The 22,640-nt window shown below is 38.1% G+C and overlaps 2 protein-coding genes across 4 annotated transcripts; one reads left to right on the forward strand and one right to left on the reverse strand.

Annotated features, from left to right (window-relative positions):
• Nucleotides 1-6,566: 6,566 nt before the first annotated feature.
• Nucleotides 6,567-16,802, forward strand: bnip2 (BCL2 interacting protein 2). 2 transcript variants are annotated; one of them, XM_026365836.1, is made up of 11 exons: nt 6,567-7,676; nt 10,302-10,397; nt 10,516-10,583; nt 10,970-11,146; nt 12,678-12,860; nt 13,026-13,128; nt 13,208-13,339; nt 13,484-13,570; nt 13,662-13,760; nt 14,733-14,768; nt 16,185-16,802. In XM_026365836.1, the coding sequence occupies exons 1-11, from the start codon at nt 7,309-7,311 to the stop codon at nt 16,237-16,239; spliced, it is 1,404 nt and encodes a 467-aa protein (XP_026221621.1). In that variant the 5' UTR covers nt 6,567-7,308; the 3' UTR covers nt 16,240-16,802. The 2 variants fall into 2 exon arrangements, with proteins under 2 accessions (XP_026221621.1, XP_026221622.1); XM_026365837.1 differs by lacking the exon at nt 14,733-14,768 and having other exon boundaries at nt 6,569-7,676.
• Nucleotides 15,740-22,539, reverse strand: LOC113165982 (beta-1,3-galactosyl-O-glycosyl-glycoprotein beta-1,6-N-acetylglucosaminyltransferase 3-like). Of its 2 annotated transcripts, XM_026365839.1 has the most exons (4): nt 22,301-22,539; nt 21,981-22,188; nt 19,777-19,982; nt 15,740-19,562 (listed from the first exon to the last, which is right to left on the reverse strand). In XM_026365839.1, exon 4 carries the CDS (start codon nt 18,566-18,568, stop codon nt 17,276-17,278), a length of 1,293 nt encoding a protein of 430 aa, XP_026221624.1. In that variant the 5' UTR covers nt 18,569-19,562; nt 19,777-19,982; nt 21,981-22,188; nt 22,301-22,539; the 3' UTR covers nt 15,740-17,275. The 2 variants fall into 2 exon arrangements, with proteins under 2 accessions (XP_026221624.1, XP_026221623.1); XM_026365838.1 differs by lacking the exons at nt 21,981-22,188; nt 22,301-22,539 and adding an exon at nt 20,410-20,496.
• Between the last annotated feature and the right edge of the window lie 101 nt (nt 22,540-22,640).

Raw genomic sequence — 22,640 nt, forward strand, 5'->3', positions numbered from 1 at the left:
AGGTAATCTGTGTTTTTTTCTTCACTTTCACACCTGTGAACGTATGGCGTTTATAGTTTTGACAGACGGTTAATGAATGAGCACTGTCATCACTTCTGTAATGTGATTTTCTAAAAGGACCATAGCATCATAACATCGCAGGAGTCGACTTGCTCCTCTTGCTGTGTGTCAGTTATTAACCAGATAACCATCATGAACTGAACTCTCTCATAAAGTTTAAACATATAAACTTCACAAAGACTACACTAATAAGTGATTTTTCTCCTAGGTATGATTTTTCCACTTTCCTTTGTCGACATTTCTCTTTACATTGACAGTGAGTGGGATCCGTCTCCCCTCAGCAATGATAAAAACTATTGGCTTTTAACAGGCACATTAAAGAATCCAGACGCTCAAGGCCATTTCAACACTGTGTAAAAGCCTAACGGGATTTATACAGTGTAGTTTCCCCACATATCTGCAGTAAGCACTGAAACAACTATCACTTTATGGGAGAATTAGCAAATAGTTGTCATTTCTATGACATAAAAGGGTCCATGCCAACATGCACTGAAATAATAAAATATTGAAATGCCCATGAAACATAAATGTGAATTCTTGCTACATCTGTCTCTTGCTAATTGAGTTGCTACCAAGAATGTTAGTACTCTGGAGAATAATTTGTCAGTGCAAAACATCGAATGGACCAATTTATTGGTTGCTGCAGGCTGTAGAGTTCCAACAGTCTTTGATCAACCTTTTTAGGTCAGTATCTCTCGAAATACAGAGAGGAGAATTACACAGCAGAGAAAATGTTTCATCTTTTTAAAAGACAAGGAAAAGTATTTTTGTAGTTACACTGTTTGGCTATAATGGTGAATAAATTCTTTAGAGGGCTTGAAGCCAAAGTGGGAAAATAGCAGCTTTTGTGCACAATATTTATTGTTATGTGTGGATGGTAACTTAAACATTTATCATAAAAAAAGTGACAGAAAGAGTAATTATAAGTTTAGCTTTTTCTCATCACTCACTGGATGTAAGACATATGCACTGACAGTTACCAGTGGGCTTTTCAGACATACTAAATTAAAAGTGTGCTTCAAAGACTTTCGTGTTAGCTGAGGGGTTGATCAGGCTTTGATTTTGAAAGATGTTTTGGCATTTTGACATTGGATGCACTACAGGTTGTTTGATGGCACAGTGAGATGTCAGAATTGTATTCTGCCTAAATAGTGCGCTAACTCGTTACTCGTGTCTTCAGTGAACTTTGTGTCTTGGTAAATCAACTCTAACTGTTTTGAGGTGGGCTATATTGTTCTACACACATCAAACAGACATTGTTTGACACTAATCACTAACTTGACCCAAATATTACCACTGCCTTAACCTTATTAACACACCCTGCATAGTTATACAGTAAAGGCTGTGATAATATATGATTGAAACAAAATTTAATGAGAAACAAAAATCATGTTTAATTTCTGAAAACAACAGTTTCTTTCAATCTCGATAAATAAACAGTGGTTCTCAGTATCTCTCTGGACAGTTGTGAGGGGAGTTGTTTACTATATGACTCTGCTTTAGCAATGAGCATCGTCAGCCTTGTTACCATAGAAACAAACAACAAATCCTACAGCGACTTTATAAAACCGTTTCTCCCATTAACATTTTCCAGTAACTGGTGACAGATGGTTAAATCAAGCAACGCTGGGGTTGTCATAATAGCCCCAATGCAAATACTGACTGGGCATGTTTTCTAAATATATAACATGACACAGATTTTATGCAACATGTTGTAATATGTTTACACTTTAATATAATTCTGAATTTCCCTTCAGGGATCAATATAGCTTATCTTATCTTACCTTATATAATAAATCAACACTGACCTTTTTCTTTTTAGAGCTGATTTATTTATAAAAATGGCTCTGCTGATCACCACCTTTTCTCATCCATTGTACTTAAATAATCCCCTGGTCACATGGCAAGAAAGTGCAATCGCGCTGGCATCAAAAGGAAAAATTGAGGGTTACATTTAAAAGTGCTGAATTGCTGTAATTAATCTGAAATAGTAAAGGTAGAGCTAGTGGAGGGCTATCCTCCTGTGTCTCCTCAGAAATGCTGTCTCAACACCAGCCATTGCTTTGTTGGTCTGTGCCCACATTAATCTAAATTGAGTTGGTATTTTTTATGTATTCAAAGAAATATAAAAAAAAAAGGTGTAAAAAGATCAACAGCAATACAGCAACAACCATTTATGTATTTTAACCACCATTAAACCCTAACGCAAATATTGTTCTTCCTTTTGTAACACAGAGACACCTGTACATAAATATTTAAAAAAGTCTTTATCATCAGCTAAGAAGAGATGCAGTAATGTAAAATGTGTTTGCTTGGAACATATCCACATTCCATAATAGGTGGGGTCAAGTTATTCATTTCTACTCAAAACATTTCAACAAGGTCCTCGAGATAAGATATCAGGTTGAACAGCGCACTACATCATTAGCTCACACATGTGCAGCGTCTCACAGGACCTTTAATTTGAGTAGGAAAAGTCTGTTCCTTCGCTGTGAGGTTAAAGAGTGGGTGACAAGTGAAGAAAATCACAGCGGAATGCATTAATTAGGTAGATCTAAAAGCATATTTATCAAAGGCTAAGCCGTATGAGAATTATCTTAGAAAGGCTCTAATAAAGACAGGACAGGTTAATAGAATAAAAGGCCTTGAACAGAATGTGTGCTTATACATAAAATATCAACCTGATCTCACATGTAAACGAATCATTAGGATGTAACAATTAAATGTTATGGCAAGCACAGTCTTAACTAGTGAAATGACCTTCATGTGGTTTGACATTGACTATTGGCTTCTCATGTTCACTCTAATTAAAATGTCAAAACCTCCGACTTAAGTCGTCTCAGCATTTGTTGAGATTCCACATAAATTGGGCCGATATTTGCTCAGAGTGGAAAAAAAGACTGATAGCTGGAGCATGAATGTAGTGATATCAGAAATAAATATTTCATAACTAGAAAACAGGAGAGTGATCTATAGCAGAAATAAACAACCCAGTGATTCTGACTGAATCTTCTAAACGGTGTCAATCACATGTGAATATGGAGGGCTCCAGTCCCGGCTGGTGATGACTGATGGCCCTTCAGCGGCGATTGAGACAGACAGAGCTGATTGAGAGAGCTTATCTTTATGGCGGAGCCATGGAATTGTTAACAGGATGTGATGGCTTGCGTGCGCCGAGTTGAACTGGGAAATAAAGCTGTTGGGCTTGGGCTGCCTTGCCATCATTCACAGAGGTAATGATCTCTGTCTGGCTCCGGAGTAAGTAATAGTCTGCCCACAGGTTAGTGAGGCCGTGACACTGACAAAGTTGAACTTGGATAAATGAGCATAGAGCAGACTGCTGCCAAATTTTTAATACATTTAATAGGCAATTCAATGAAGATTTGATATATTATAACACATAAGGTTTGGGAAGTTAAAGTAGCACTTGATCTTGAATCATGGACAATTTATTATTTTCCTTTATGAACCAGGTATAGTAAAGAGTAGCGGGTGAGGGAGATGACTGCAAAACAGAACAGTTTGAATGTGTATGTCACTAAACCACGGCAGTTTTTGAACAAAGAGAAGGAATCACAATAACTATATACTATAAATGATAGAAGAGATGATATTCTTGTTGAAATCAAAAGAGAAACCAGAGTCTGTCGAGAGAAAGCAGTCAAAGACCTAGCTCCACTCAATTATCTTTAGCAGGATAATTAATCAATTCAGTATGCACAATCAAGTCTCGGAGGCGTCTTTGAGATAATTGTTCTCATTGACTTGAATAATTATTTGTTTGCTGATTTAATTATTTTCACATTTGGAAAACAAATGAAGGTATGCTTGTACACACTCCATATTTGTGTTTCATTTGCTCTTCTTAGGTGATAATCACAACATGTACCGTAGATCAGAGTGTCAGACTGAAACTGATGATGTGATGAATGCAGAATGATTCTTGAGAAATTAACTGTAAGCACATTCACAATTTATCTCATTATGTGTGTGTTTTTTTCACAACTCTAACCTCAACTTGAAGAATCAATAAAACTTGTCTCTGCCTCGTGGCATCAAACTACACTGAATCAAAGACTAATATTTCTCAGCTATGAGGTCGGCCCAGGGTTGCAGACACAGTGTCCTCATACGGTGACTGGCATGTTGAAAACAATTGTTGGTGTCCTCGGTTCACACCAGTACAAATGAGACCTTGTGGCTACTGCAGCAAGTACCACAAATTATGAGGGCCATTTTAATGGCACTCACTACTATTTATCATGCCATTTTAAATGTTTTGCTCATTTGTTTCCATTAAATATTTCATCTTCCCTTAAATATTCATTTAACTTCCTCCTTAAATTTTTTACCAGTCTCTTTGCAGTTGCTATCTTCTCGCCTCCCTTTTAGGCTTTGCAATCATAAATAATTATTCATCTACACCCAGAAAGAGATTGCATAAAACATGCACACGAATCCTTTTTGTCTTTTCTCATTAGTGATATACTTCGAGTAGCCTAAATACTTCCCGCTACCCACTTATGGAAATTGGTTGAAGAACCTTCCAAATGATTCTGCTTCACAAATAGGTTACGGCTTCCACGTCTGATCCTAATGTGCATCCCTCCTTTCATCATGAAAGGAGGGGTCTGCTACAGCGTCTTTGCTGGGATCTGGAGAAGTTTGTAAGAAGGAATCTAAGACACCCTGAATCAAAGAACACCACTTTAGGTTTAATTGTTTAAACCAACTGCTAGTCTACAGTGCACCTAAGAACAACAACAGTTACTTCACTGCACTTGGTTTGTGTTTTACATTACAATATTTTACTAACAGGCTAATTTGCATTGGCTCTTGCTTACTTCTTGACCATGCTTTTATTCTCCTTTTCCTAAAAATCTCATGATCTTAATTGTTATTCATGTTTTTCATTTTTACTGCATCATATTTGGATAAATATTCCATAAAATAAATATAAAAAATATACTTTTTTCATTTTTTGTCATGATTACATTATAGTTAAGCTTAACTTTTGTTTGAACATAATGTCTTTCATTGTAAGGAAATTATTGGGAATAAATTGCTGTGTTACATCTGTTAGCTGCATAGCGTGGCTTAACAGATTTATCTTGGCTAAACAGGCAACATTTGTCTTAATTTGTTAGATAATTGCAACACGACTCATTAGCAAACAGCACCATGGAGGAAGATGGAAGGGAAGCATAAACTCTCAATTTGACTGGATTATCCTTTTGTGATGAGGCCTAATGATCCAACAGAGTAAATAGCAATGTGTTAATTAGAAATTACACTGAATGATCCGCTGCACACAGAGAGGGCATTAACCAGCAGCTTTATTATATCTGATCTAGTGCTGTGTTTTATTACCACACGGTCTGATTGCAAATGACAAAAACCCATCTCCAAAAAAGAAGTTATAAACCATTTGTGGCAGTAGACTCCCTTTAGTTTGGAACTAAATGTTGTTGAAAGCTCTCAAAACTTAATAGACGATATAGCTTCTCTCCAGAAATATTTATTGACAATGCAACATGTGAGGGATAACTGCAACAGTATTTATTTAATAATTTACCAATTAAAAACATGTAACTGTGTCTAAATAAAAAAAAGGACACAATAGCATGGTGTTGCTAAATCTAGATAAATAAAGGTTTATATCTGGAAATGTAGGTCAAAAGCCTGCTCTTGTAATTAGGAGACAATTGCAAAAATTGCTAAATACACCCAATTATATCTCAGACTTTGGTCCAGTGTGCTTTTCTGCAGTTAGAGTTATTTTTGTTGCTCAAGACCATCAGACTGCTGTATTAAGTTAGTGTTTGCCTCCACCTAGTGGTACAAATTAGTAACTGATGGTAACAGATGGCTAGTGTAACTGCTTCAAAATCAGAACTAAGTCCTGTTGCTGGAGAGACATATAATTAACCACACATTGTAGAGAAAGTAAGACTTAATAATCTTAATAGACTATGTAGACTAAGTAAAGTTCCTGTTTTCAAAAATTACTTCAGTAATTGACAGCAAACTTGAATAAAGGCACTTAGTTACTCTACAAGTTACTTATCTCTAGTCTTATAATTAGTAATATAAGCAAATGCATATAATAACAATAATAATAATAATAATAATAATAATAATATTATAGACTGTCAGGGTTGCCAGGTTTGCTCATGTCCAATAGAGGTTTTGCAGGCCCTCTCAACCTGAATCTATACTACACTTATATGACATGACAACATATTTTAATATAAAGTTGGAGAGCAAAGTGCTTCTCGTGTTTTTTTGTTTTTTTGTTGTTGTTTTTTTTTTTTGATCGTTTGAACGTCACTGAAAAATAATTATATTTTTTGAAAAACTTGCATAATAATAATTTACATCTCAAGAAGAGGCTGTATTATTTATGTGGTGAAAGAACACTGCAAATGGCAATTTACTAAATGTAATTTGGTGTGCCTTGTTTTTGCCTATTATGAAAATTGAGATACTAACCTACGAAAGACACAACTGGCAACCCCAAAGAAGAGCTGGGCTGCCCTGGAGCGAAAAGTAACTAAATGCCACGGTTACGTAGCTAGTTAGCATCGTTAGCTAACAACTGTCTTCGTCTGTTACATTGCTGAGATTGATCCTGGAAGTCCCTGCTTGGTAAATCAGTAGGATATAGACTTTCTACTTAACGTGGGCTCATTGAACGGGTGTGCTAACACTATGTCGTAGCTGAGAACTGCTTTGATTTGATGGATTATCGCCCTGTGTTAAGTGGTCAACAGTAGCTAGCTTGGCTTCGGTGTGGCTAAATTAGCTAACTGTAGCCAATACGCTAGCGTGGCTAAAACGCTAGTTACGTCCGCAGGAGAGTTTTTTGACTTGGAGGAAGGAAGGAAGGAAACTGATAAGTAGGATCATTGCGAGCCGCTGCTTATGCAAAGCTAGCGCAAATTTTGGTGTCTCGACTTCACACCGTGACGCATTTAGAAAAGCTGACGATTAGCTCACCCTGTGCGATATTAACTACCATCGTTTGGTTAAGATGATATGCTGTTAGTTGTCAACAACAACAGTTCTCCCGGCTAGCTGTTTAGCGGACAGGAGCTAGCACGCTAGCCACAAACTGCTAAAGAAGTCCGATTTAACTACGCTGACCGGCTTAACTAGCCAGGTGACTAGTGGACGGCACTTTAAACGTTTTATTGTGGGACTGTTTCACGCTGACCCGCTCCAGTCCTGGAACAGCCGGAGAAACTTATGGCATCGGATGTGATTGAGAGTGAAGCGGCGCTGAAGGGTGCAACGCCGAGTGAGATGAATTTGAACAATAGAGGTTCAGGGTTTGTCACACCCGGCAGGACTCACGACGACCTGGGAATCACCCAGACGTCCAGCCCCTCGTCGTCGGGAGTGTCGGGAGAAGGCGACGAGGAGGAACTGGACGAGTTGCAAAACAGCAGCGCTTCTACGGTTGAAAATGGCGTAGAGGCTCTTCAGGAGAGTCTCACCAAAACAACGCCACAGGAAAGGACAAGTCCAGACAATGAGCAGAAACAGCCGGGGGCAAAAAGCTCCACACCAGTGAGCCTTCCCCAGTCAAGCTCACCATCTGGACTCACTGGAAGGTCTGTATGTGTCCTTTCCTGAGGTTGGCCCCCATGAAGCCACTTTGTTTCTGGTTTAATCTTTTCTTCCTCCCAGACTGCAGCACCTGATCCAAATAACTTGTCAAGTGATTGTGAACTTTTCCCAGTGCACTGGATATAACTGTTGTTTGACATGTCTGTAGTTGTTCAGAGTTATTGACAATGTCTACAGGAAAAGTGTAACGTCAGCACCCAGAGCACACAGAGAAACCGTGATAACTGGCCTGCACACAAATCCCCAGTATTCAGCAAGTTTACACATGTTTTTGTGCCTCAGTTCTACAATCTAACCTACAAACAGAAATAGGATAACTTATCCTTTCATTCCTTTTGAAATTCTTTTATTTGTGGATGGACAAGAATATCCAGCTTCGCTTGTAAAGCTGGATTCCTGTGTTTGACACAACAACACAACAACTTAACAAAGTAATGGCGTCCCATTAGATTAAAATGCAATCCAGTGCAACAGCACGTGCAAACCAATGTTGGAAACTGTAAGAAATGTAGTATATCATTCTAGTTATTGTACTGCATGATATTTTATAGATCTCACTGCCTCAATCCTCTGTAGATTGTAATTAATACGTGTTGACATCTGAGCAACACTGCATGCAGTACCTCAGCATCACCTGGCTGACAAACCTTAAAATGACTAATACATCTCTGTTTTGCACACATAACACACACACACGATGGTATACAGTTGTTAAAAATCAGTACACAAAATGGCTAGCACCTGGATATCAACACTAGTTGATATATATTATAAACTTTACCATCTGGAAAGCCCCAGTGTTTTGTATTCAAAAGGAGGAGATGATGCCATTGATTGGACTTCTACCTTTTTAATTCTCATATGAAATAACCACTAGTTTTAATGACAATACGATCGTAAATTTAAGTGCTTCACTAAAACCAAAAAAGGCACCTCTCTGTCCAGCAGAGACAGATTTGCCTATCATAGATTTCCATAAGCAGCTTGCACTGTACTGCTATAAAGGAGTAAAAGTGCAGTTAATACGGTATAGTAAGAGTTAATCATCCTTTTCATCATAATGCCAGAGACACAAGAAAAGAAGAAAATCCTAATACAAAAGATATTAAGTAATAATATCTCTGTCCAAATGTATTTAAGTGATGGGCGAGTAAACTGACCTCTTATTTCATTCTTTGCTCATCAACTCATCTAAGCAACTTTAGTTTACCATTGTCATGGCATCTCTCTAAATAAGTTAGCAGAAATTATTTGCAATAGGTCGACTGTCTCGATTACAGTCTTAACCAAGAAGTGGCACATTCAGTAGCATAGGAAAAATGAATTATCTCATACCATCCACCATCTCACTTCAGCTTACCACAGAGTGCATTTTTATTGTAGTTTTTAAACCTTCATTCCTCTTTTCCATTTAACTCCCTAATGTGACCAGTTCCACTTACAGGTATTGCCCTATGGATTGTGATTGGAGGCCACCTTTTCAGAAATCTACATTCCTGTGGCACGTGGATTGCAAATGTATTGTGGAGATTAGTGCTATTCATAAACAAACAGTCAAACTGAAATGTTGAGTACTAAATGCCAAGAATGTGTTTCTGTCTGGTGGCACAAATACAGTCATCTGTGAGAATAATGCTTCAAAGTGAGCTGTGTACAGCACAGCTACAGATGCCATGATCAGCATTAGCCTAAACACAAGCTTGTAAGCTCTTCAAGAAACCAATGATCTGATTATGTGGCCAGTTCCAAGTCTAAACTGTAGACAAGACTCTCAATCAACATGCAGGACTAAGAATCATACTGCAATGCAAAGCATTTTTCCAGTAGCCAGTATAACAAAGTGTTAATAATTACATACAATTCAGTATATAGACATAAAGAAATGTTTTTCTAGACTTATGTATTGCTAATGTGGTAAACAACAGTTGGGACTGATCACAGCAAAAAATAGTTTATGGTTAATTCAAAAAACCACAAAGATCTTCTCCCCCAAACTTTGGATACATGTTCAAAATGTATGTAATACAATATGTGTAATTGTAAAAGTGACATGGCACATGGTCATCTGCCAGTTCATGCGCAGTGGAACTAAATTCTTACGCAATGCATACAGATGCAAATTGATTTGAAGTATTACTGAAAAAGTTGCTGCTGTTACAGTTTTGCAGTACTCGACAACACCTCTTAAAACGTCTTATTGCACAAATACATCTATAGATCAAATTTAAGTATTGAATATGTTGATAGTAGGTGATCCTAAGAACTACTTCAACGTATTAAAAACTGTTACATTAAAAAAAAAATGTTTTAAACTGTTATCTGTTAATGTCCCATAATATTGTAAAGTTTTTTTTGTTGTCATACTAATCAGTGAACAAAATTGCCTTTTACCCCTGGCAGAATAGAACCAGCATGCCCTCATAATCCTTTGAGGATTGTACAAGTCACAAGCAACTATTGCCAGATAACCAGTTATGTGTTTGGATTTGTTTGTCATACTTAATCTTTTCTAGCCCTGCTCTTGATCTCCATGCATTTGCCGCACAAGAGGGCTTTTTAGCAATTAGACATCATCAAATATAAATCCTGGCCTAATGTTTCTTTCCCAGCCTGGAGCGTCAAGAGTCAGTCGCTACAACAGAAGCCCGTCTAAGAATGGAAGGGGTTGAACTTAAGGAAGAGTGGCAGGATGAGGACTTTCCACGGTATTGTTTCAATTATTCATGTTGTAAATTATGTGTTGGTTAACAATTTTGTATCGCAGCTTAGTGTTCTGAAAGCCGCATAGACCGACTGATGGCATGATCCCTTCTTGTTTGATAGGCCCCTACCAGAGGAAGAGGAGCTTGAAGATGAGCTTTTTGCCGGTACCTCTGAAGAGCAAGACACTGGTAATGAAACCAGAATAGTTTGTGTTGTGTTGTTGTAGACACCCAGGAGAACATAAAAGGACACTCATTTGTTCACTCATTTGTTGCAGAAGGCATTCTAAAGTTAAGCTGAAGCTAATATTAGGTCTTAGCTGTCTGAGGTAGCCAAATCAAAAAGCTGCTTGCAAGAAATTTTAGTTTTGTTTTGTTTTTGTACAAAATCATCAGCTTTCAGTCTGATCTTGCTGCAGTGGAGGGAGAGTGTCACAAAAAGTTCATTTGAAATAATAACATTTGAAAAGCTTTATGAAAAACAACACTGTCCTGCATGTGAGCGCTGTCTTTTAAAAGTCTTGGTTCAAATCTTACAAACATTATAGCCACTGATGTTTTGGTATTTACCCCAGGCTATGCGATAAACCACGGCAAGAAGGCAAAGAAAAAGCTTGCAGCTCCGGACATCAGTCTTACGCTTGATCGCAGTGAAGGTTCTGTTCTCTCTGATGAGCTGGATGAAAGTACAGAGCTGGACCTCGATGACATTGACACACCCTCGGACAACAGCAATGAGTTTGAATGGGAAGGTAAGAACTTTGTACTGTTTTATCATACTCAGGCAGTGACAGCATAGTATTTTTGAAATTGTGTTTTCTCATTTTTACAGTTTGTTAATACTGAAGGTTTGCACAGTAAAGTTTAGACCAATGTGATAAGGTGAGAGGTGGAAACAGACTTTCAATTTGGCCCAAGTGAAATTCACAGTGGTGTAATGTATTTATGAAACAGCCTTAGGTTAATTCACTGGCTTGTAACACAAAAGCAAGACTAGCATCAAACCAGCCCTTTATTTCCTGGTTTTCAGATCCAATGGCATTTTCCTTCCTCCATGTTAGAGGTTTGATTAAAGTGTAGTTAAATTATGCTTTATTGTTTTTTGTTTCCATACTGCTGCCTTCCTCTTTTTTCACTTGGAAGAATTGTTTCCATTCACTGCCTGGAAACAGGCTGCAAGCCAGCAACAAGTTTCTCTCTTCCTCGTGGTAAGGTCTCATGGACAGCCCTTGTTGTTTTTTTTTCTTTTGTTGTTTTTTTCTGCCAGCCATTAGTAAATCAACCCCTGTTGTCCAGATTTTATTCTCTTTTCAGTTATTCAAACCAATCATGGGTTGTTTCATGTTTCATACCCTTTCCATTTTCCGTGAAAGCATTTCTGCATGTTATTTTTCCTTTTTCTGAACTTTCTGTATCTTTGAATAAAGAATCATTCAGTAGCAAATAGTTGGTTTAATAAGTACTGTAATTGTGCAGTAAACAGATGTGAGCCACATAACGTTTGCTAATGTGTGCTGTTTGCTTATGAGTCATTCAGTGTGAACCATTTGTCAAGATGCCACACATAGAAATTGCACGATACATAGTATACTAAAAATGTTCAATGATTTTAGCCTCAAGACTTTAGATTATTTCTTAAATAATACATGTTTACAGGTATTTTTAGCCTGAAAGGAAATATGTGGCTCTATAGAAGTAACTCAAATGGGTGTGTTCAATTTGGTACATTTAGGAAATGGGATGCTCACAGAAAGAGCCTCATCAACTTGTTGGTGTGATTTTTGGTTGCATCGTTTCCTTATTTTGATTCTCCTTGTTGCATGCTTCACCTTTGGCCATGATCATTTGAGCACTTGATGCTATATATCGTACAAAAGATGCACAGAATTCCTCCGTACTGGTGTGTTGTTGTCAGTGGAAGTTTTTGATCGTTGCTTTTGATTTCACCCATTATACTGTGACATTACAGACTTATGCAATGTTGTGTAATTGCTGAGACAATTTGAGCTTTTCCTCCAGGAAAATGCTGACCATATGATAACAGGAGAAGTTGATGTGATTGTTAATTGAAAGAAAGGATCCAGATACACTAGATAAAAGTCAACAATCAAATTCAATGATAAGGTCATGATTACAATGCACGATTGAGAAAATGACATGATGGCTAAAACTTTACAAATGATTTGATCAAAATAAATTTGGTTCGATAAAACCAGCCACTTAACCATGTCCAGCAGATATAATATCCAAACTGTGAATTTAGAATGTCTCTTGCCCTTTTAGATGATCTCCCGAAACCAAAAACTACAGAACTGCTGCAGAAAGGTGTAGAGTCTGTTCAGGAGTACTCAGCCTTGGATGAGAGGGAGGAAGTTCGACGCTGGAGGGTGTTTCGTATCGGAGACCAGGAACACAGAGTGGACATGAAGGCCATTGAACCTTACAAGAGAGTTATCAGTCATGGAGGTCAGTGTGATAAGTGGCACACACACATTAATACTACGACTTGAAGTGTGTCAACATTTGTTTTAATTTACCAGATAATTAAACTGAGTTACAACTGTGTTTGACGTGAGTTGTCCAAGTGTTTTAATTGCGTATCAGTTGTTGATATTTAATGTTTCACTGCAGGCTACTATGGAGACGGCTTGAATGCAATAATTGTGTTTGCTGTGTGCTTTATGCCTGAAAGCAATCAACCAAATTACAGATACATTATGGACAATTTATTCAAGTGAGTGACTATTTGAATATCTTCAGTTTTGTGAGCGGGCACTTTAGAGCCATTGCTAAAGGGATTTTTTCTGTCACAGGTATGTCATTGGCACACTGGAGCTTTTGGTTGCTGAGAACTACATGATTGTGTATTTAAATGGGGCGACCTCGCGGAAAAAGATGCCAACCGTCGGCTGGCTCAGAAAGTGTTATCAGCAAATTGATAGGAGGTGAGTATTTGTTCCAAGAATGAAAGCAAGGAGTTTTTCAGCTGCTGACGCACCAGCGATTGAATGAACCCAGACTAGAAATGGCCTCATCATACACGTTTTGTGACTAAATAAACGGGTCATTTTTTTTTCTTTTTTGCACAGGTTAAGAAAAAACTTAAAGTCTCTGATAATTGTCCATCCGTCTTGGTTTATTCGCACCCTGCTGGCACTCACAAAGCCTTTCATAAGGTAACTGGAACATTGTCATGTAATTAGCATAGTAAAGTAAAAATCACCTTGGGGCCCTTTGAAGTCTGACATGTTCTGCTTCTTCCCACAGCTCTAAATTTAGTCAGAAAATCAAATTTGTTTACAGCTTGACAGATCTCGCAGCGCTGGTTCCAATGGAGTATGTATCCATTCCAGATTGTATCAAGCAGTAAGTATCCTTCACTCAAACACACAAGTACTTCTCAAGCTCTTTTTGGACTAGAAATAGTAGAGTTTACATTAGCATGTATTACATTTATGTCTAATGCACAGGATATGGCTGTTGAATAACAGCACAGGAACAAAATAATGAAATACTGTACATATATAATACTGTATGTGTTGCCAGCTTACAGGGCCCCCTTGTAGACTTGATGAGAGTTGTCTTGTTTTAAGATAAATAAATTAAGATAAATTGAACCTAACGACTGTAGATTTACAACCGCCAGCTGCTCACTTGAATTAGTAAATTAATAAACTAAGAGTAAGTTGTTAGTGTGGGTTGTTTTTATGCTTTCATAAGTTTTATCCCCTTCTGCAAAGTTTATCTAGGGCTCACTAAATGTAGTACAATATGGTATTAAATTATGATCCCCAGCCAAATTCTAGTAGGCATGACTGTCAGCTCTCACTGACTGAGATTTGGTTTAATTTTACCTTTAGGTGATGCTACAACAGCATTCTGCGTTTCCTGTTTTTCGCATTTAAACATTATGTCAGTGTTTTTGCAGGTCATTTTGTTTGCCCTGGATGTATGCCCCTTAAATAGAGATCTAAGTTTTATTTTTGTAAAATTATAAATGTGGAGCATAGTGTAGTTTTGGTGGATGGTATGCACTGGCAAAGTTTATTTTTTTAGTGTCAGCATTATTATATAACACAGCAACTTGATGATTTTGCTGTATAATTTGCTGTTAAAGAATTTTCTAGTGTTAACCTCTGCTGGTGCAGAACTGTCAAACTCATGCTGAGAAATGTCTCGAGGCTTGACATGGTTTAACCTGAGGCGCAACTTGTAATCTTTTGGCATTTGAGTTCAGCACAAATACTCATGTAATGTTTTTGCTTTTTTGGATGTCTTGGTTGCTACTGGCTGTCTATTTCTCCTTTCCTTAACTCAATTTCCCTGCCCCCTCTTAAGGTTTGACGACGAAAAAAATAAGAAAGGCCATAAAAGGTATATGCACTTTCACCCAGGATCTAGCTGAGAGTTTTTTTGTTTGTTTTTTTGCATTCCACAAAACTAACAATTAAATGATTAGTTGGCTTTCATAAAAACACAAATGCACTTCACTCTCTCTCCACATATTTATAATTGGACGATTTGCTATTACCTTCTTGACAAAATGAACATCTTTCCCCCCAATGTTCTACATTTTCCACTCTCAGTTGATTTAGAACATTGTTAGTAAGTAGACGGAGTAACTGTCTGATTGCCAAAAATAGGTGACTTTTTGATTGTTTGCCCAATTAAATCCCATTTGAGAGCCAATTTTGTGAAGTTCACATCAAAGCCAAATAGTTTGTGTAGCCACAAGCTGTTAAAATGTGAGCTGTTAGTGTGTGGCCTAAACAAACTATGTACGATGAGACACTTTTTTGAGTTCCATTATTATTAAGCTGACTCATAGATTTATTAATTCATGCCAACATGGCAGTTTATTGCTTTGCTGCTTTCTGATGCAAACCTTGGAGCATCCAGTAGCACCTACCCACCTGTGCAATTTTAAAATACAGGTTTTGAATTTGATGTGGTGTGTTATGGGTAAGTTCGTTTGTGTGTGCACAGCTGAACTGGGTGGAACTACAAGGAAATAGGGCATCTTAGTCACTGTGGTGTGCGGTTGCTCTCTGTCCAAAAACAGTTCCTCTCTGTAACTCACCCTCACTGATCCTTCACAGCTCTTTGCATGACTCACTGCCTGGCCACTCGGCACTGACGTTTGCTTATTGCCACAAACCTTTGTCAGCTTTGCTCATGCACATAAAATTACTTCTATCAATAATGACTGAAGGAGTGAATGATCAGTCGGTGATGCAGTTCATTTGCAGATATATTGTTGGCTGTATTAGAAAAGTATAACATTGTGAAGATTTGGTATTGTGTTTCCTTTGGGTGTAAAACAGTGACACAGTTAGTTACACTTCTGTAATTAACCTCATGAGTTAACTTTAATAAGACAAATGCACTAAAGCTTTGCATTTTGGTATAGAGTGAGGCCCACAGGTTTCACTCATCTTAAGGTCAATTATTGTACTAGCTCCTTCACACTTTCTTTTCAAGGAACTAAACTCAGTTATGTCAGTAATAGAGGGATTTGTTGCCAGTAAAATAGCTGGATAAATTCTAATTGTTTTGTATGTTTGGGGAAAATACATCCTGTAAGTCAAGAGGAAAAGTCATACAACATATTTAGAAAAGAATTCACATCATGAAGTAACAATCCCATTTCGTAATGTGATTACGAATATTAAGTGTGTTTGTGAGCAATGTAGCAGCCTCCTAGTACTTTGATAACCACATATCCTTACTCCTGTGAGATGCAGTGCCCTAATTCCACAGATGTCTAATGACTGTTGACTGTGTCTGCAGAATTGACCAGGACATGCACAGCAAAGTGGAAATTGCAGCAGCTGCTGTTCCATAGTGACCCTGCTCGCACTGCAACCTGTGGAGGAGGAGAACGATAAGGAATGTTTAGAGCTGCAGCTGCCTTACGTCCATGTTCTGGGTGACGTGACTGGAAACTTGGCTATTAGCATCAGGAAAAGTGCCTTTTTGAAACTATGCTGCCTGTTACATTGTGGAACTCGTGGCTGTAATTCTGTGTCAAGCAGCTTGTTTCTGATCCACATGCTGTCTAAAATGTTTTTAATCCTTTTTATTTACTGCAGGTATATCATGTCAAACTTAGCTTATTGGTATTTCCTAGTTACTGTTGTATCTACACATTATTTAAGGCACTCTGTTACAAATGGTTGGTGCATGTTCTGCTTTATGACATTTAAATATATATTTATATTCAAAACATGAATGAGAGAAATTAATATATTTTTATGGTTGCTCTGATTATAAACTGCATTTTAGGTCTCTGACCCACTGGGTGACGTGTAGAAGTTTTCTCATCACATTTTTTTTTCACTGTTCACTGCTGAAGTTCTCTGTTGAAATCCTGCCTGGGGAAAATAAAGTTTTATTTTTCGCCCCTCACATCAACTTTACCTCTGAGTGTGGGGGAGAAGCTCTGGGAGAACAAAGAAGCAAAGATGTGTATCTTAACACAGTGCTTATTAAGAAATTGTTTTATTCTATATAGTGACAAGTAGCAAGATAGACATATTTATATGGGAACATTAATGATCATCACATGTAGGTAGGTAAGGTAAAAAGAATACGTATTTCTCCTTTGTAGTTCTCTTCTACTTCCCCTAGATGGCACCACAAATACAGATTTCATTAAATAATAATTACATAATGTCAATGTCTTGACACTGATATTAAAATGCTTAAAATGTTACAAATTAACATGGAGTGTAAAAACAAATCTGACAGTATTAATGGTGCAGAATATCAAAATCCCATTACAAGATATGTAAATCCCAAATACTTGTGCAATAAATACGATTTTAGTAATATTTACCTGATATAAATATGAATTGCATTAGTCAAAGTAGTTGTAAACATTACAAGGTGGTAGAATATTCATCTTGTAAGAGTTGATCAAGACCTAAAGCTTTGAAATGCAAAACTGCCTCCATACATCTAATAGCAATATCATCAACCTCAGGATCAAACTTATTTGCAAGTAGGTGATGTTGTTTCAGGAGCCAGAGAAGGTCCCCTGCTCCGTACACACAAACAGCCCGTCTGTAAGCACCAGTGCAGCGGGAATATGGGGCTCCATTTTTCTCATCTCCTGCTAAATAGCTCCATTTCACCACACGTGCAAAGGCCTGCATGTCAGACACATCATACTTGCTGTTAGCAGGCATTGATCCCGGAACAGAGGGCATCCTCTGTAGGGTGGCCCACAGGTGCTCATCGGGGCTGTATGTGTCCTTCTCCCACTCCAGAAGTTTCTGAGCCTCTCTGTCCTCTATCACATATTTCACAAAGGCTCTTGTGACCACGAAGTAGGCATTTCCTGAGAACATCGGGCTGCTGATGGGTGGAGGACTTTTCTGTACGTTTGTCCGGATGACTGTGTTAGTCACATTGTAATGATACTGCCAGCGGCCTTTCTTGTAGGCATTGGTGGTCTCTGACTCCATGCTGTTCCTCCCATTTAAGATCTTCAGTGTCTTAACCATCTCTGCATTGGTTTTGATGGGAAAGTCTGTCCCACAGGTGTTGAGCAGGTACCTCCACTGGATGTGTGAGTTCAGGAGATCTTTCATGCAGTTCAGATCTGCCTGCACTCTGGACCATGAGGCATATATCACACTTTCCAACTTAGTGGCTACAAACACGTTGGGAAAACATGAAACTATCGATTCCACAGCCTTTTGAAATTCTTGGGAGGATTTCTGGTCCACGTGCACACAGTAAATGTTCTGAGGAGCGTAAATAGCTCGTAAAAGTCGCTCAAACATCTCGATCTTCTCATGGATCACCATGGAGTAGGCTATGGGAAAATCCTTCTCCTCTTCACTGAGAGGCTCTGTTATGAAGCCTCGCATTTCAATGTAAGCTGAACAGTCCTTTGTCACATTAAGGTAGAAATCCTCAGATAAAATTGTCCGTCTTTTCCTAGATGCTAGAAGCACTTCTAATTCACTTTGTTTTCCTTCTACATCTCCATTAATGATAGCCAAGCAGCCGGGCAGGTCAGAGGAGAACTGCTGTGGTGTTTTAAAATCACGCAAGGGCTGTGTGTTGAATCCAGTTTTCCAGAGGATAAAAGAGAGGAACATACCAATGAGGCTGATACAGAGGGTCCTCAACAACTTCTGGAACTTGAAAAATGGAAACGACATTTCCTTGCTTGAGTTCTGTCTTCAGTGCAGTCTTCACAGAAACTAAATGGGAAGAGGCTACGGTGCTACTTTGAATGAAGGAATACAAAATGAATGAGCCTCTTAAGAAGGTGTGTCAAAAAAAAAGGTGGGGAATAGGTTCAGAGTTTTTTTACGATGCAGTATTGTGAAATTGCACAATCGAGTATTCCCAAGATAGATTTTACAATCTACATAGTTTTAGAAAATGATGTAGAAGATTTCACACACAGCGCTAGAACTAAAATGTCTTTAGTAAATGGTAAAAAAAAACCTATATTTCTTATAATAGAAGATTATGTAGATTTGTTATCTCAAAAAATATATCTTTGACTGTTTGCTGTCCTGGGTTTATGTTGCTTTATGTAAAAATGTGCTACAAAAGATAAAAAAAAAAACTACTCTTCTTGTCTTAACTTTAGTACTTATAAATAGATTGAACCACAATCAAAGGTTGGCATTGGAAATAGTTGAACATTCAGATTGACGATGACTAATAGTGTTCTGACAACTAAAGTAAATAACACTGAAATGTGCCCTGTTTGATATAATTGTTGCACAATAAAACCAACAAACTCCAAGTCAGTAAAAAAAATGACTAAATGCTTTCAAAGATAGTAAGATTTAAAAAAAATGATTAGTTGTAGTAGTTTACTTAAATATGAATTAGATATTGTAGATTAGAAAGATACAAGGCACAATCTCATTTAAAGTTACATCTATTTTTATGATGAAATTTTGCTGACCTCCTGAGAAATTAATATGATTAGTATCTAATTACTATTAGGTGATATTAAAATAAACACTTATCTTTTGATATTAAACATAGTACTAAATAAACTGGTATTGTACATGGTTGCTAGGTCAGACAATACCTGTTCTGAAAAGTATTGCCCTTCCTCACATCGTGGGTAACAGATGTTATTCTTAAGAGTGCTGCCCCAGTCGCGTGTCAAGCAGCTCTGAGGCGAGGCATCTGTAATCAAACATAAGTGTTGTACACGTAATCTGGTATGTTATGCAAATCTGAAAAACCCTATTACCAATACTGACGTACTAAGAAGTTTGTAGACAGATATCAGGCTGATTTCCAACTGTCCACAATAGAGTCATATAAGGTCAAAGGCCTACTGTTGTTGCCATGCTGTACTTCCTTCCTTTTGAATGTACTGTAGTTGCTTTATTCATACCTGTGCAGGTCTGGCAACTGGTGTGGCACTGTTTGCAGACCTCACTGAGCTCATAGAAGTGGTGCGGGCAGCGCTCAACACACAGCTTGGTACCTTGTAGCTCCAGCAGAGGAGGTGGACAGACCCTGCAGGACTCAGGTCCTGGGCCTGTACACAGCTCACAGGACTGGTCACATTTCTCACAGCGCGAGCCATCTTTGTAATACCTGAAGAAATACATGTAATTACATGTGATAAAGGCATGTGCATAGATTTTAGATTCCCATGAACATAATTTAAGACATAATAAGAATTATAAGCAAATTTCCTTGTGTCATTTTAAAGTTAGTTAAAGTACTGTAACAATCAGTTATCTGTCAACATTAAATATACCCAGTTCAACACCAAACTCAAAGTCTCAAGTCTTATGAGGGGACAAAATACACCTTTGACAAAACTTTCAAGTTTCAAGTTTCTAAAGACGGTATGGAGAAAAACACATTCAGAAGCTATTTTAGCTTCTTGTCAAACCACTTGTGAACAACCTGTAACCACTGATTAGTGGTTAAAGGGTGGGGATTAAGTCAGACAACAGTAGGTTTCATTTTATTATAAAGTACATATTTCCAACTGATGATGGAGAAAGCTATCTACCCTGTTGGACACTGCGTGACACAGGCATCAAGGAGGTGCAGGAATCCTGTAGAACAAGTGAGGCAGTCTCTAGGTGATGCCCCAGTGCAGGTTGAACAAACACGGTCACAAGGCAAACAGAAGCCCAGCTCCTTTCCATCAGCTCCCTGTTTTGTGATGTATGTACCATTAAGACATGCTTACACAGCTGCTGTCTGGAAAATAGCACCGTCACAGTTCAATGCTAATTTATTAGCACCCACTAATGCACTCTGGAAATCAGAACCAAAGCTTATTGTCATCAGGCAGTTTTCATTCTTCTCTGTTTACTGATTTTTACACCCTGAGCTGCCTCTCTGTTTTCTACTGAACATTAGTAGAAAAGGCTCACTATGAAGGTATGTGGGGGCAGCACATGTCTGGCATTCGTCGTTGCCTGGCCCCTCACAAGTGTAACAGTGTTGGTGGCAACCCATGCAGGTGAACTGGTCATCGTGTAGGTAGATCCCTGTTGGGCAGTCTGTGTCACCCGTCACACCACACAACAACGTGTTTGGATCCAACACGAGTCCCTTCTCACACTGACTGCACTGATTTGGCTTCGAGCCGGAGCAGCTCGTGCATTCTGTAAATAGTCAAACAATTGATTCTGCGTCATTGACTTATCAATATGTTTAGATAGAGGGTCTTCTCAGCGCCGTGTTTCAAAGGGAAATAATGTTGCACTTAGTTAATATTGTATATTGTCATGTAGTTGGAACTGTTGTCTTCAGATGTTTTCAGCAAGTCCAACTTGTTGTGAAACAGTTTCATTTCTTCTTATTACTTTTCTAGTTATTCAAGTTCCACAACTGATTGAGCAGTTACGTATACAAACCTCATACAAGGCTCTTCATATTTGAATCAATTGTTCCTTTATTTTCACAGGACATCCAGCTTATAAAACTGTCTGGTAAATACTTCATCCTCCTCCCTCCTTTTTTATTTCAGGTGTGTGTTAATCTCCAGTTGTTTGCAGTAGTTTTTACTTTCTTAGACAGTTAATATTTGTACTTCTTGTCAAGCACTTTGAGTTGAACAGCAATAACTATGAAAAGTGCTTGATTTAACTTGCTATATACATATCATTTTGTAGATCACAGTTCATGGTGTTTTCAAACTGTAATATGTTAAACTGCCAGGTGCTTCTATTAGTATTAGTCGGTGCAGTTTAGGTGAACATCGATACAAACTCCTGCCTCCAAGGTGAGCACACACGTTGAGTCAACAGTGTGTTTATACAAAGGTTAAAGCACGGAATGAACATTTGGCTGTGGTGTTAGCCAGGTTAACCTAACAAAGTAATAGCTGGCACCTTAGTGTAGTTTTCTTGTTGTGTTATTTTTATCTTGTTATGAGCCATAGAGATCCCTTTCTCTACCTAAAGGGCTACAGTATTATGTTAAACACAAGTTTTTCATATCCATGTACACAAAGACTGAGATGTGTTTCTTTTTCAACATTTTTAAGTATAATAGACAGTGGCACATGGTCAGAAAGTTATGACATTATTACAAAATCATATCATATCATATCATTATAAATTAGCTCACTGAAACACGTCCTGTCCTCTGAACAAACGTCACAGTGGGTAGGGCACCGTCTGCAGGGTACGTGCCCAGTGAACAGTTGCATCTACATGTGCCACTCTCCAAGTAGTGGCCAGCAGCACAGGACAGACATTGGGATCTTATTCCGTCACATGTGAGACAGGAGCTATCACAGGCTTCACATAACCCCTCTGTTGTCTCAAAGAAACCTCTGAAATCAAATTCAGGAACCAGACGATTAGACATAAACAGGGAAATACAATGTGCAAGGACCTAAGGATCTTTACAGAGCTTGTCTTTTTTAAGCTTATTCAGTTGCTTACTCCGGACAATTTGACCAGCACCTCTCCTGATGAAGAAAACGTTTAGAACTGCTTTTGGAACAGCTGATGCAGTTGTCACTAGTGTCTACGCAGGTCTCACAGTTTGGTGAGCAGTCCTCGCATAGCTGAGTGGCAGAGTTTGCAAAGAAGCTGAATGGACACTGCTCTACACAAGAACTGTCCTGGTCCAGGAAATATCCTGGGACACATGTCACATGTAAGGCATAATTAGAACACACGCAATCTTTCAATCTATTGGCAAAATAAAACACATTAAAACATGAATAACAATCCAGCATATGCAATTTATATATGTATATATATATATAATAAATAAAGG

The sequence above is a fragment of the Anabas testudineus genome, chromosome 6 (assembly GCF_900324465.2).
Source record: "Anabas testudineus chromosome 6, fAnaTes1.2, whole genome shotgun sequence".
NCBI lineage: Eukaryota > Metazoa > Chordata > Actinopteri > Anabantiformes > Anabantidae > Anabas > Anabas testudineus.